Here is a 13087-nt window from a genome sequence, read left to right as displayed (position 1 = left end):
TTCATAGCAAGGATACAGACTGTCCAATGCACATGGCTCCGTGGATATCGCGTCGTTTTGGAGTATCGTCTCACCAGGCGTGATTCTGTTAGCACAACACCGGAGCCTCAGTGTACCTTACTCTTCCCATTTACGCTTTCTAGTTACGGTATCCCCGGCGTTTGACTTTTCCTCTTCCCTCGCACTGCGATCTTCGAAGCGGGGCCTTTGAGAGCAGGAGACGCCGTCTCTGCTTTCTGCGTTCTCTTAGTGTGCCCTAGCACGGTCCTCTTCGCAAGCTTCACGATATCCGCGACGTTTTCAGTTGCGACTACTGTTTTCTTGACGCTTCTGAATGTATGGCTGGTCCACGTCTACTATTGTCTTCCCGGATACCCCGTTCTCTGGGCGTGAGCCGGTTTCAGGCTGTTTCGTCCTGCGCTCCAGGGATAGCTCGGCTATGGCTTCACGAGCGTGCAGGCCGCTGTGGTCTGTGATCCGTAATGGCGCACCTGGCTCCTCGGCGGTAGCGCGTTCGGTCACAATGCGTATCGCACGCCGCGTCGGCTTTGGTGTTGGCTGCAACTTTAGTATTCGCTTGGGGGGATGGTCTTGACTACGGCTGGAAATCTGTTTCATTTGAGGTGATGTGTATGGTGCGTGCCTGTTTTCTGGGTGCCTCTTTGAGTGCCGCGACGACAGCTTCGCATCATGCAAGATATCATCCCTCTGAAAGTGGAGATCTATCTTCCTCGTCTCGGGGTGCCCCGCCGACACCTTATACCGGAAAAAGAACAATGAAATATAAATGTAGAGGTTCAGTCTCCGATTCAACCTTGGGTCCCACGCGATGGCCACGACCTTGAACAGCGCCTACCAAGCGTCTACATCTCTCGTTTCTGTATTGATCTCGTACCTGGCAAGATGGCAGAAGATGGAAATCGCGGCGCGTCTCCTTTTGTGGCCACGCATGGACAGACTACCGAAGACTCAGTTGCTCTGCCGTACGAATTGCTGGTGCATGGTATACTCAGAATGCTTGATGTGGCGGATCTTCTTCGCTGCAAACTGGTGGGTCTCTTTCTAAATGCCAAAGTACAAGTGCGAGACAATCATCATGAATCTTGACATCACAGGTATGCAAGCAGTTTCGTGACGCCGTTGATGAGGATTCGCATATACAGTACACACTCGAATTGGCAAGAACTGGCCACATAGATGGTCCCCAACAATGTTGCCTTTCCGTGCCGGAGCGTTTGCGACGACTCAAGCAGCAGCAGAACGCCTGGCAGGAGCTGAATTTCGAAGTTCGGCCTATAACGCTTGCTGACAGTCGAGACATCCAGCAGTGGAAGTTTCAGAGTGGCGTTCTAGTCGTCGCTTACCTTCTCCATGCTGATCTTGAGGACTTTGACACTCATACTGCATTCGACACACTGGATATCTATTTCTTGGAGTCTGACGCGCCTTATCGCCGACATACTCTCAGTGCTCCCCACTCGGAATTCGCGATAGATGCCGCACAAGATCTCCTCGTCGTGTGGTCTGATCTGCATGCGGCTCTCCCAACACTCTGGTGAGTGGATTCAATGGGATCGCGCACGCTTAGCATGCTCATAACATTTTGCAGCCTCGAGATAATGTCTTTGTCGAGTGGCACCCCCCACGGTCGCTCTTTTCACCAGGCCATCTCACTTAGCAGTGTTACTGAATGGACCAAAGATTCGATCAGGATCCGTGGATCCGTCATAAGTGTTCAGCACCCGCCAGGAACTGTTGTTTTCGACTGGACGCACCAGGACCCCGACGTCAGTGTCCTCAATATTTGTTCTGAGATCTACTCACTGATATCCTATATGCAGAGTACGGTAGTGAACTGCGGTGACGGAGTCCTCATATCAGAAAATTGCTTGGTCCGAGCGGGTTTCGACGGCGGTGATGCGTGGATTACGGTGCTGCTACTCCATCGCAGCCCGACTCAGACACTTCAGATTACCCGCCTTGCACGTTTTTGGCTGCCATCAACATATTTGCCCCAGGAAAATATCAAGTTTCTCGATTGGAGAACAGACCAAGAGTATTACATGACGTCTCCTCGACCCAAATACACAGACTGTAGCGTCAGATGTCAAGTATCTGCATCATATGAACGAGGTCACGGTGAATCGTTTCCACCGTCCTCTCCACCCCCGTTCTCGCTCTCCTCCGATCCAGCAATGTTACAAATCACCCTTGGCCTATGGAGCGGCTTCGTAATCATGGCATATGCAAGGCCTTTCTTGAAGGTTATCGATGACTACATAAGCCTTTCCCCGACGGAGAACAAAGCTTATAGAACGAAATATATCCCTTGGGACGAATGGGGTTTGAAGTCTACCTTTTGGTTCAACCATTCCAAGAATATCTTCAGCAAGTCCACCATGTATGGATATCGCGTCATGACGCCTACCGCGTTGTACGACTTCACGCCCCAAGGAAACGGGAGGGCTATCAGCGATACAGAACGCAGTCAAGTTGTGAACGGAACCGACGTGTACGCATGGGGCTTAGACGTGAACCCGAATACCAGTATGCCCTTCCGTGTTTCGGAGTTGAAGGGTCCGGACGTGCAGTTCGGTACATACATTTTGGGCGACGAACTTCTCGCAGTGAAGGTACCGCTTTAGCCCTTTTACATTATGGTTTTGCTGACGCCTTGGAGGAGAGAACCACAGGGGAGAAAGTGTTTACGCTGTTTGCTCCGCAGATCGATGGCTCGATTGGAAGCAGACGCTGAGACATTTTCTGGAGCTATCGGCTGACGGTTAGTCGTGGCTATCATGGACGATTTGTACAAAGTTGTGATGTTGTATATAGGCATGTATTTCTTCTGGTTCGAAATGTTAATGTTTTGCCCGACATCTGTCGTCGTCGCTATGTTGAAGCCGTTACCTGCCGCTTGACGGCCAGAAGCCAATTTGTGGCAACGCATCGAGCGACCACGACTGGTCATGGATTTTGACTGTCCTCCCGCCGTCTGAAGTCTTCGCGTCTCTTCAGCATAAATCAGTACCGTGATGAGAGATAGACGCTCACCCTGCGCAGCGGTTGTCTGACTGTTTAGATCAATTGCCCGTATAGCCGCCAATTCTCGATCCGAGGAGGATGTCCCAGCACAACATCACGCACGGGCCTCATCCTCTGGCCGCCAACAATGCTCACATCGAAGAACAGGAAAGAAGTTCGGATCTGCCACCCGAGCTACTCATACAGATACTAAGACAAGCTGACGTGTATACCCTGTTGCAATGCCAGTTGGTGAGGCTTCAGTCGGTCAGCACTCCTACATGAAACTATCACGCTCATGAGGATTGCGACTGCTGCAGGTATGCAAGCATTTCAACAACATTGTCAACGAGGAATCGCACCTCAGTTCACCTGTGTCGACTGTTTGGCTTGTATTCAGGTTCGCTATCCATCTGAATGTAGCAGCACACAATGAACGATAATCATTGGAGATTTTCGAACATCATCAAGTTGGTGAGGTGAAAAGCGGCTTCCCCAGTACTCTTCTGTCATATTTACTCACCAGAATCCAGTACTGCACGACATATTAACACAATTGAGACGAAGATATAGACATGGAGTCACGGACGACGCATCATCACTCTCTTGCAGAGGGTCATAATCGGGGGATTTCAGCAGCACCTTGAGTCGCCGAGCAATAGTTGACGGGACAGGACAGAGTGCACGCTCTCCACCAGTACCCTCCGCCTTCCACATCCACATCCTGCCAGCAAATGGCTGTATGTGAGGGGTGGGTAAATGTGACGCCATGGAGCCAAACCCAAGAGAGAGGTAACGAAGAGAGGGGATCTGCATAATGACAAGCGATGCCAGCCGTTCCGCGTACGCCTCACTATAATCAAGGTTAATAGGCTCCGGCGTCTCATTCCTTACGCATGAGATGAACCATGACGTGCTGACATCGATGGCAATTTCGAGGTACAAGAGCGACGTGATAGGCGAAAGACTTGACGGGACGTTGGTCTGTGGAATGCGCATATTCAACAGTGTATGCACACTGTCACAGAGTATTCTGCTTACCATCCAGCCCTGGAATAATGATGTGAGGCCCTTTGTTTCTCTGAATTCAAACAAACCGACCTCGAGGCATCGCAGTCTCGTCGCCTCGGCTGCCAGCCTCTTCCAGAAGGACTCATGCAGCGATTCGAATGCCATGATGCGGAAAGTGAGTATGACCGGTTCAGCATTGCGCGCCATCTCCAGCAGGATCGGGATTTCAGGGTCGCCACAGCGCGTCTCCCCGCCCATTGCCGTTTGACTTGGAATTGCGAGTACGGATTGGATGAGAATGTGATATACAGGGCGCTCAGCGGGCCAGTCCTCAAACAGGTGTCCACTACCCTCGACGTATTCGAGACAGTTGGGCCCCTGCAGTTTGACAGAATACGCCGACCTGTCGTGCAACATTGAGCGCGAGATAATGTCCCATTCCGTGAATGTCAAGGCGCGCAAATTTGGGAAGGCATGGAGGACCGCAGGAAGCTCGAGATCGCAATGTGCAATGGTAAGGTGGTTGACATCAGGCCATGTATGGTGCAGGTCGTGCATGAAGCGCGTCGTGTTTTTGTAGAAGCGAGACCGTTGCGTGTACATTCCACCGAGTCCTAGCACACGAAGCTCCTGGAACCTCCCGATCCCGGAGATCATTGCATCCTTGTCCGCGTTAAATACTTGCACACCCAGCCTGAGGATGCGCAGTCGGTTTTGCAGTCCGTCAAGCAGCTTCATGGTCTCGAATTGATCCCCGCGCAGCAGCTCCAGCTCAACCAGGTTTGGGAGTGCACATATAGCATCAAGGAGTGCGTGGTCGAACTCGAGGTTGTTGTCGACATCCCCGACATGGAGATACTGCAGCCCATGTGCTTGCTCCAAGAGCGACACGAGGAGACCCATGGCCATCGGTGCTTCACTCTGCCCGTTCCGTTTCACCAACCATTCATAACGGCCACTTCCTTTGTCTGGGATCCAGACGGACACCGACAACCGCGGGATCCACTGCAAGCGGCCGACCACATCCTCGAGCATGTACTTGCAGATACGAATGACCGCCTGCACCGACTCTATTGTCACCGAGGACAGTTCCTGACGTTTCGCAACTAGCTGAAGGGACTCTTTGGTGGTGAGATCAGGAGCGATCATCGCAAGGACATCGTCGTACAGATCCAGGAACGTCGCCCCGTACTGTGATACAATCTGCGTCAGAAGGGAAGTTACACGGGATGGGCTGGGGACATACTGCACTGGCCTGCGTCAATTGGGAGGAGATCCCGTTTTGCATCGCGGAGACTGCCTGTGTGCCTGACCTCTCGTAGTGTCTGAGCGCAGAAGGTATTTATCGGTGCGGTAGGCACCATTTTCGGTCGTCTCCGAGTACTGATTGTCGCCCCACAATGCCCTCGTGCCACCTTTCTGGCAGCTGTTAGTAGAGAAAGATACCGCAGTATGATGGCACAGCAAAGCGTTACTGATGAGCACCGCCAAGTCGACGCTCGCATTCTTGCACGGTTGTGAAGGTAGAAGCTGTCGGTGCAATTGCCATTATCTCATACTCGTGGAATGTCTACAGTCGGTACACGCCCTCCCAGATCACTAGACACTGTGGGCGTGTCCAAGTGTTCGCGATATGATCATTTTGACGTCCGAGTTGAGTGAGACAAGTCCAGACTTCCTGGAGGTTTCTCACGAGTATATAGCCAAATCAGACAGAAGTAAGCAGCCTATTTAAGAGGTGCTTGCCCTTGGCTTGCGATAAGGTCTTCGGAGTCGCGGGCGTTGAATGAGCGCTGGCTCGTCGCCGCATCCGCATTCCCAAACGCTGCATATGCTTTCTCGGCGTTCTTGAACGAACGAGTCGCGAGCGCCTTCGTGTCTAACATACCTGCCGCGAGAAGCTTGACGAGCATTGGAGATGTCACCGCATCTACCAGACGCGTCTTGATAGCTGCAAATACGTTGTTCGGCGACACGAACGATAGGACACCTCGGGGAAAACTGTACGTACTGATAATAATTTCTTGCCAATGTTATCCTATCTCGGTGTCAGTGTCAGTGCCGTTGTCTTTGATCTACAATTTATTCCATATAGTCTGGTGGCTTGCAGCTATCTGTGTCCTGAATTGACCGGCGTCGAGCGCAAGCAAACGAGTGTAGACCATGGCGAGAGACATGCCTAACTCTCTGCGATTTGATCAGATGGCTCCCTTATGTGCTATGTTTCCCCCGGCCATCGTGGAGATGTCCACCCGATCCGATGTGAGCAGCGGCTGTGATGCAGTCAATCCTGATGCCCCGCATTGTCTAGATTGTGTGCTGCGCCAACCAGATGATGTCCATCGCTGTATATGACAGCTGGATTCCTGATCTGACTATCAAATTGAAATTGATGACGGTCCGCTGGAGGTCAAGCAGAGCTACCTGCCGGTAAGTGGATATCACATCATGACCGCAATAAACCGCTCATCGCGTTCAGGACAGAGTATCCTCGACCTTCGTCGATGTTATTCACCAGTCGTAGCCAGAAATATGTCTGAATGTGGGTATGCTGTGGCTCGTTCCCGTAGAATGATGCAGCTGAAATCTCCGATCCCGATACCTGGTTGTATGATTAAGGTCAGTATGCCTCGACGGCTCAACTCGCTGGTCACAATATAAACACCGTTGCATACTATATAAGCTATAGGGCAATTCGGGGACCCATTCGATGTTAACTATACTAAATCCGTTAAAGTTCGTCCGAGACCCGAAGCGAGAACGATCAACAAAGATATATCGCGTTTGTCTGAGCTCTGTCAAACGCGTAAGGAACATACAGGACGGCTCGCGCAAAGTCTGCAAGGTACTACAAACAATGCCAAATACGGTGGCATGCGCTCGCCACAATCTCAAGTTCCAACAAAATCATGATTCCTTCAGCACATCATTAGCGTGCAAGTTACATTGCAGATGTACTGGCCGCGCCATTTGACTGGTAACCGATAAGATGCCTCCCGTATCCGATTCCTGACATATTGCACTGGTCAACGTTATCCCACCTCCAGCGGATATAAAACTGGATTAAAAAATTAAAATGAATAAAAAAGTTATCCCACTCATTGTTTTGCTCAAGATGGAAAGCATCGGCCGGCGGGCCCGATTGTCAATGGCAGTTGCGAAGATGGGCGTCCATCAAGGCTCGGTAGCAGCCGGATACATAAGTACTACTCTTATCCTCCATGAATGCGTAGAACGTCCCATCATGGCAAGTGCAGGGGCGCCAAAGTCGACGAAGGCAAGTACCCAATAACATGCAGACTTGTGGACTACTTACTCCGTCACATAGACCTTGGAACAACCCCAGTTCAAGAGCACGCTCCTTGATTTCAACGATGATGTCCATACGATGATTGTATCCCACATTACGCCCGAGGATGCTCTCAAGTTGTCTCTCGTTGCACGGCGAGTCCATCTCGTTGCCCAACGTCAAGCCCTCTCCTACGTAATCATGAGTTCCATGCAGTCCGTCTCGCGCATCTGCACCTATATGCTCGCCGACATTTCCGGGCGACTCAAATGGGTTCGCGGGCTGTGCATGTATGCTGCGCTGCCATACAAAGGATCAAACCCTGATGCAAATTACCCACAAATGGTGGATAAAGCTGCTGCAGCTATGCGCCTTTTTGTCTCCCTATACCAACACACAACTACGCTCAGATATCTCTACTTTGCTGTCATAGAGAAGCTTCTCTCTTTCCAACCTCTGCTTCTCGATGTGCTGTCCTCCCTCATAAACATCGTTGAGATACAGGTGGTACGTTGTGGCGGGTCTGAGACACCTAAGCTCCTCAATGGCATGCGGAGTCGCCCACGCCACCTGGTCCTGAACATCGACCCTGTCCGGCCACTCCCCTTGGAAACCGGGGCATCAATGTCCAGCATTGCACGTTTGCGCGACCTGCGCACAATGGAAATCGTCGGGCTAAAAGATCAGAACGCAAATCGCCCTGCGCTCCTTATGCGTAATCTGCGTCATTCTTTGCCGAATGTCATCGATCTCACTCTGTCGGCTTGCCAGATGGACATTCCTGCAGTCCTTCGTGCGTTCCCCAATGCACAGGCTCTAAGATTCACGGAGTGGAATGGCATTCCGCGCTCTACAGGCCCCAGACAGCCAGCCACATCTGGCCTTGCCTACGTCGAGGGGCACGTGCAGTGTTTATCAACTGGCCAACCTCCCGGACAGTCTATCAACTTGTTATACAAAGAATACTTGCATCTGGCTACCTTCCTATAACCAGTTTCACTCCCTCTGATGATACCAGGATCCCCAGCTTGCTACAAATGGTGCGGTGTAGTAAACCCGTCCTGCTCACTTTCAGCATCATAGCCTTGAAATCGCTCTGTGATACATTCTGGAGGTGCTTGAGGATGGAGGCGACGAACTTGCGGTGTCTCGAGATTGACCTCTGTCTCTATAGAGAGACAAAAGACCTAGGCGCTCAATTTCTACGATGGATGGTAGGCAAGACCTTATGCATGGTTCACGCTACTGATTATATACACCGTACAGACCACTGTTCCGTCCACCCTTTCGCCCATTATGTCTTTGTCGTATCTCGCAGTCTGCATAGATGCCCACATGTCGAGCCGCAGGAGGTGCATAATGGGAGCACCCATGACGCCCATAGACCTCGACGAAAGCGAAGGTGAGGTGAGGAAAATTGCATTTCTTGTCGCTTAACAGATCTCTGCTCTTCGCTACATTGTGGTTGAAGTCAGGTGCACCTGTCAATTGCCTATACGCAGATTTCAAGCAGTTCGGTGTGGATGTGGAGGATCGACAACATCGATGGAGCATGTGTGCTACATCTCATTCCGCCGCACCTCGCGCAGCAGGTCACAGACTGCCTGACATCGCCCGATTACGATTCCTCGCTGGAAACCGAAGGTCAGTGATTGTCACGAGTTGGTATGGCGTCTAGCCGTTTTTTAATTTTTTCCTTTTCGCGGGCTCGAACCCACAACCTCTGTACTACATACCTGATATGGACGCGTCGTTATCTACTGTACGATTAGATTAGATGGGGCGGCAGTGCACGGCACAGCTCGGGCTCTGCTGACACAGCCGCTCTGACTCACCGGCCCCCGGGGCCGCGTCAGCATGCTGCACCCAGACCAGCTGTACACGGACCAGTGCGCACAGCCTCCCCTAAACTTCCCCTGTATATAAGCCTGCCTCTGCTGCCCTAGGGACCTCAGTTTCGACCTCTTGTCCCTAGGTCAGTAAGCATCCTTTGTATTCCTTTTCTTACCTCACTAATATATTATCTTGTCCCTAGCCTTAGGTTTGAGCGCTGCTCACCATAGCTTCGGTGAGATTTAGTCGGACGCCCCCAGCTCTTAGGTCTTCCCCTGTCGCTTGACCTCAAGTCGTGACAATAGGTCGAAACTCCCCATAGCTGCCGGCGTCCCTCGGGACTCCCACAACTCACATTCACTTCCTATAGGTCGGGTGGTGCGCACCCTTACTTTACCCTACGATACATAGATAGCGTACTATACATCGCCACCGCTTAGGGAACGAACCTTTCAACACCTGCACTTCAGTGGGCGGTGTTTGTCCTTACGGACACGTGGACTAGGTTCCTGCTGCATACTAGCCAAAAGCAGTACTGGGCCCCACGTGAATCGTGAACCCTAGCGTTACTTCGGGCGCCGTAGGTGTAAGCTAGTATAGCACGGCCTTTGTAGTACGCGCACCTCCCTGTCCTCCCCCCATCCATTGTGGCTGCCTGCCAAGGCCAAGTTCACGCATTCGACTCTCAGGACCTCGTCGATGTCTACATCCCAGACGGTCCTGACACCCTCATCCTCACCTGCGAGCAGCAGCCGTGCCCAAATCGGACACCCCGATTGATTGAGCAGGATTACCCGCGCTACAAGGCAATCAGACGGGCCCAACATCCGTCCGGTCCCCGTAGCACCCTCGCATCTCGATCCGCCTTGCGGCACTCTCGCCCTGTCTCCCCCAGCTCCCGCCTTCCTCAAACTGTCGCCGGTCCAAGTCAAGCGCAAGGAGATCTCCCTCCAGACCCTGCACCAGAGCCTGAGCCTGAGGAGAGTGCGAGTGAAGAAGGAGTCTCGGAGTCCGAGTCCGCGGATCCTGCTCGGCCCACCTCACCGACAGCGCTCGCCTCCACGTCAGCAGTCCCTGACGTACGTGACCCCTCCTCCGGGCTTCCTCCAGCGCCTGCACCGCCGTCTCTGCCGTGAGGCCGCCCGAGCACTCATTCCTCGCGAAGTTTGCCCGGCGGACAGTCACAACAGTTGCCTTCGTCCGCAGGCAGTCCTTCGTCCCCTGCGTCGCCGATAATGTCTTCTCCTGCCGCCGCCCCTGACAAGGAAACGTTGAAGCTCCTCCTCCCCCTTCGATACGATGGAAAAACAGTTGTCAAGTGCAACCGCTTCGTCTCCCAGTTGCTCATCTACTGGGCGGTTAACACGACCCTCTCTGTCGCGACTTAGGGTCGAGCGACAGGGGAAAACCAAATGCTGGGGGCGTTCAACTGATCTTACCGAAGCGATGGTGAGCTAGGCTCAAACCTAAGGCTAGGGACAAGTTAATATATTAGTTAGTGAAGTAAGAAAGGATACAAGGGAGGGCTTACTGACCTAGGGACAAGAGGTCGAAACTGAGGTCCCTAGGGCAGCAGAGGCTGGCTTATATACAGGGGAGGTTTAGGGGAGGCTGTGCGCACTGGTCCGTGCACAGCTGGTCCGTGCGCAGCATGCTGACGCGGCCCCGGGGGCCGGTGAGTCAGAGAGGCTGTGTCAGCGGAGCCCGAGCTGTGCCGTGCACTGCTGCCCCATCTAATCTAATCGTACAGTAGATAACGATGCGTCCATATCGGGCATGTAGTACAGAGGTCGTGGGTTCGAGCCCGCGAAAAGGAAAAAATTAAAAAATGGCTAGGCGCCGTACCAACTCGTGACACTCTCCACCATCGAGCTGAAGGTCCAAGTTGCCCTTAGCCTCCTCAATGGTGACACACGCGCCTGGGCCACTCCCATCTTCGCCCAACTTGCCGCTGTCCAGGTTGGGACTCAGGGAGCAACAACGCCCTTCGCCAATGAAACAGCCTTTCTGATGGCATTCAAGGCCCGCTTCGGAAATCTTGACGACGCCGCCACGGCACAGGTGGAGCTCACCAAGCTCTGTGCTGACAAAACCATGCGCGAAAAGCGCACCGCCGCAGAATTCTCTGCGCTGTTCAAGGGTCCGGCGGACCGTTCCGGGTATGGGGACCTGGAACTACGCGACAAGTACCTGAGCGGCATCCCCTCCCACGTCTATCGCAAGATCGAGCTTGAGACCTTCGCCACGTGGCAAGCCGCTGACAAGCGCGCCACTGAGGTCGAGCAAATCCTCGACGTCAGCCAGGCCCGTCGGCCCGAGCTGAACAACTTCTTCTCGGCTCGAGGCCGAGGACGCGGTGGGGCACATGGTGGTGCACCTTGACCACAAGGAGCTTCGGCCAGCATCAGTGCGGCCGTCGGAAAAGGTGACTTCCCTGGTAGTTGCTTCGGCTGCGGGAAGCAAGGGTACCGACGTTTCGAGTGCCCCAACTGTAAGGACAAGCCTTACACAAAACGCGCCGACGCGCGGGCTACGGTTGCCTCGGGATCCACCCAGGCGGCAACAAGTGCCCCCATCGCTTCATCCTCGGCGAGTACAAGCGCCGCTTCAGCGAAATTGGAAAGTTCCGAGCTGGCGGACTTGATAGCACAGATGAAGTTGATGCGCGAGGAGTTGGAGCACTATCGAGCGCTCAAAGAGGAGTCTTTTTGATCCAGTCCGCGCTTCGTGCCGCACGCGTCGGGCCGGGTATATCATGTAATCGCTACAATGTATTATCTTCTGCAAATGTGTACGAGGTGGACCATGGGTCCCAGCATTTTCACATCCCAGTATGACTACAAGGAAAAAGACGGCACAAAGACATAATTGCTATGGTGGACAGCGGAGCCACCACGAAGTTCATTAACAAGCGATTCATTACGGAAAACAAGGTGCAGACGCGGAGGCTAAAGGAGCCGATTCCGCTATACAATATCGATGGCACCCTAAACAAAGATGGCAGCATCTCAGAGGTAGCCGTCCTCGAGATGCAGATCGGAGACCACAAGGAGAAAACGGTCTTTACAGTTATGGACATCGGTCCGGAGGATGTAATTGTCGGGTTGGATTGGCTGCGAGAGCACAACCCCGAAATCGATTGGGAGAAAGGCTCCCTCAAGTTGTCACGATGCCCTGAAACGTGCAGTGCCAGGAGGACTGGCCGGATGGAGCAAGCAGTGACTGCGCGTGATACGGGGGTCAGGCCCATGGCGCGCAGGCGTTCGCCAAAGTCCAAACGGTCGGTCATAGGCGCCTGCCGGAGTAAGGTACTCCCGGACTTCGAACCCGAAGAAGATCCGGTGGAAGTAGAGTGGGATGAGGCCGATCTGATCGAAGCCTGGGAGCAAGGTATCACGCTTCCCGGCGCTCCTCAGCTGTTTGTTGCAGCAGGGCATACGTTGATAGGCGCCAAGCCCCTCTGGGCCCCGATACACCTCTTTTCGGCAGTCGCATCCCGCCCGGCACTTCGACTCACTCACCCAACACTTCGATTTCGCCTTCGACGCTCTTCGACATCTTCGACGGTGCGCGACACTTGCTCGAAGCTCGGCACGGTCGTCCCGATGCCTCGCGCGTAGATCTCGGAACATCTCCCGCATTCGGCGGACAATAGGGCCACTCGACGCCGTTCGGCCAAGCGCGTGCACCGCTCCATGCCACACCGACGTAGCCGGTCTTTCCCGATTAGGTATTGAACCTCGCGGCATGCCTTCAACGACGGACACCGGTCCGAAGTGTCCATATGTTTCTCTTTATCTCCGCGTTCGGCATGACGTCACTCTACCGATGGACTTCTTACATGCCACTCGGTGAGGCAGCTTCGTGCGGGACAATGCAAAGCCCCTTGTACTAGTGTGCCACTCTCGATAGTCGTAGCGTCCTATGCGT

General features: G+C 53.3%; 4 protein-coding genes across 4 annotated transcripts in view; 3 read left to right on the top strand and 1 right to left on the bottom strand.

Moving 5' to 3' along the window:
* The first annotated feature begins 2087 nt into the window (after positions 1–2087).
* POSPLADRAFT_1039867 (hypothetical protein) lies at positions 2088–2876 on the top strand. Its single transcript, XM_024477608.1, has 2 exons — positions 2088–2633; positions 2684–2876. The coding sequence occupies exons 1-2, from the start codon at positions 2238–2240 to the stop codon at positions 2753–2755; spliced, it is 468 nt and encodes a 155-aa protein (XP_024338731.1). The 5' UTR covers positions 2088–2237; the 3' UTR covers positions 2756–2876.
* A 667-nt stretch (positions 2877–3543) lies between these two features.
* POSPLADRAFT_1033706 (hypothetical protein) lies at positions 3544–5323 on the bottom strand (the record flags this gene model as incomplete). Its single annotated transcript, XM_024476953.1, has 4 exons — positions 3544–3559; positions 3614–4008; positions 4066–5226; positions 5282–5323. 4 exons carry the CDS (start codon positions 5321–5323, stop codon positions 3544–3546), a joined length of 1614 nt encoding a protein of 537 aa, XP_024338730.1.
* Positions 5324–7111: 1788 nt separating this feature from the next.
* POSPLADRAFT_1143119 (hypothetical protein) lies at positions 7112–10545 on the top strand (the record flags this gene model as incomplete). The annotated part of the gene is made up of 7 exons (XM_024485515.1): positions 7112–7219; positions 7364–8117; positions 8408–8538; positions 8591–8726; positions 8827–8996; positions 9772–10236; positions 10339–10545. The coding sequence occupies 7 exons, from the start codon at positions 7112–7114 to the stop codon at positions 10543–10545; spliced, it is 1971 nt and encodes a 656-aa protein (XP_024338729.1).
* Positions 10546–12904: 2359 nt separating this feature from the next.
* Positions 12905–13087, top strand: part of POSPLADRAFT_1142459 (hypothetical protein) — a gene marked incomplete at both ends in the record, with an annotated part of 4394 nt that continues 4211 nt past the window's right edge. Inside the window, one exon of the mRNA XM_024485428.1 lies at positions 12905–13008. Within this exon, the coding sequence (XP_024338728.1) occupies positions 12905–13008 (104 nt within the window). The remainder of the gene's footprint in view (positions 13009–13087) is intronic.

The sequence above is a fragment of the Postia placenta genome (genome assembly GCF_002117355.1).
Source record: "Postia placenta MAD-698-R-SB12 unplaced genomic scaffold POSPLAscaffold_7, whole genome shotgun sequence".
Classification (NCBI taxonomy): domain Eukaryota; kingdom Fungi; phylum Basidiomycota; class Agaricomycetes; order Polyporales; family Adustoporiaceae; genus Rhodonia; species Rhodonia placenta.
The sequence above is the reverse complement of the archived record's forward strand: the minus strand, read 5'-3'. Positions and strand labels throughout refer to the sequence as shown.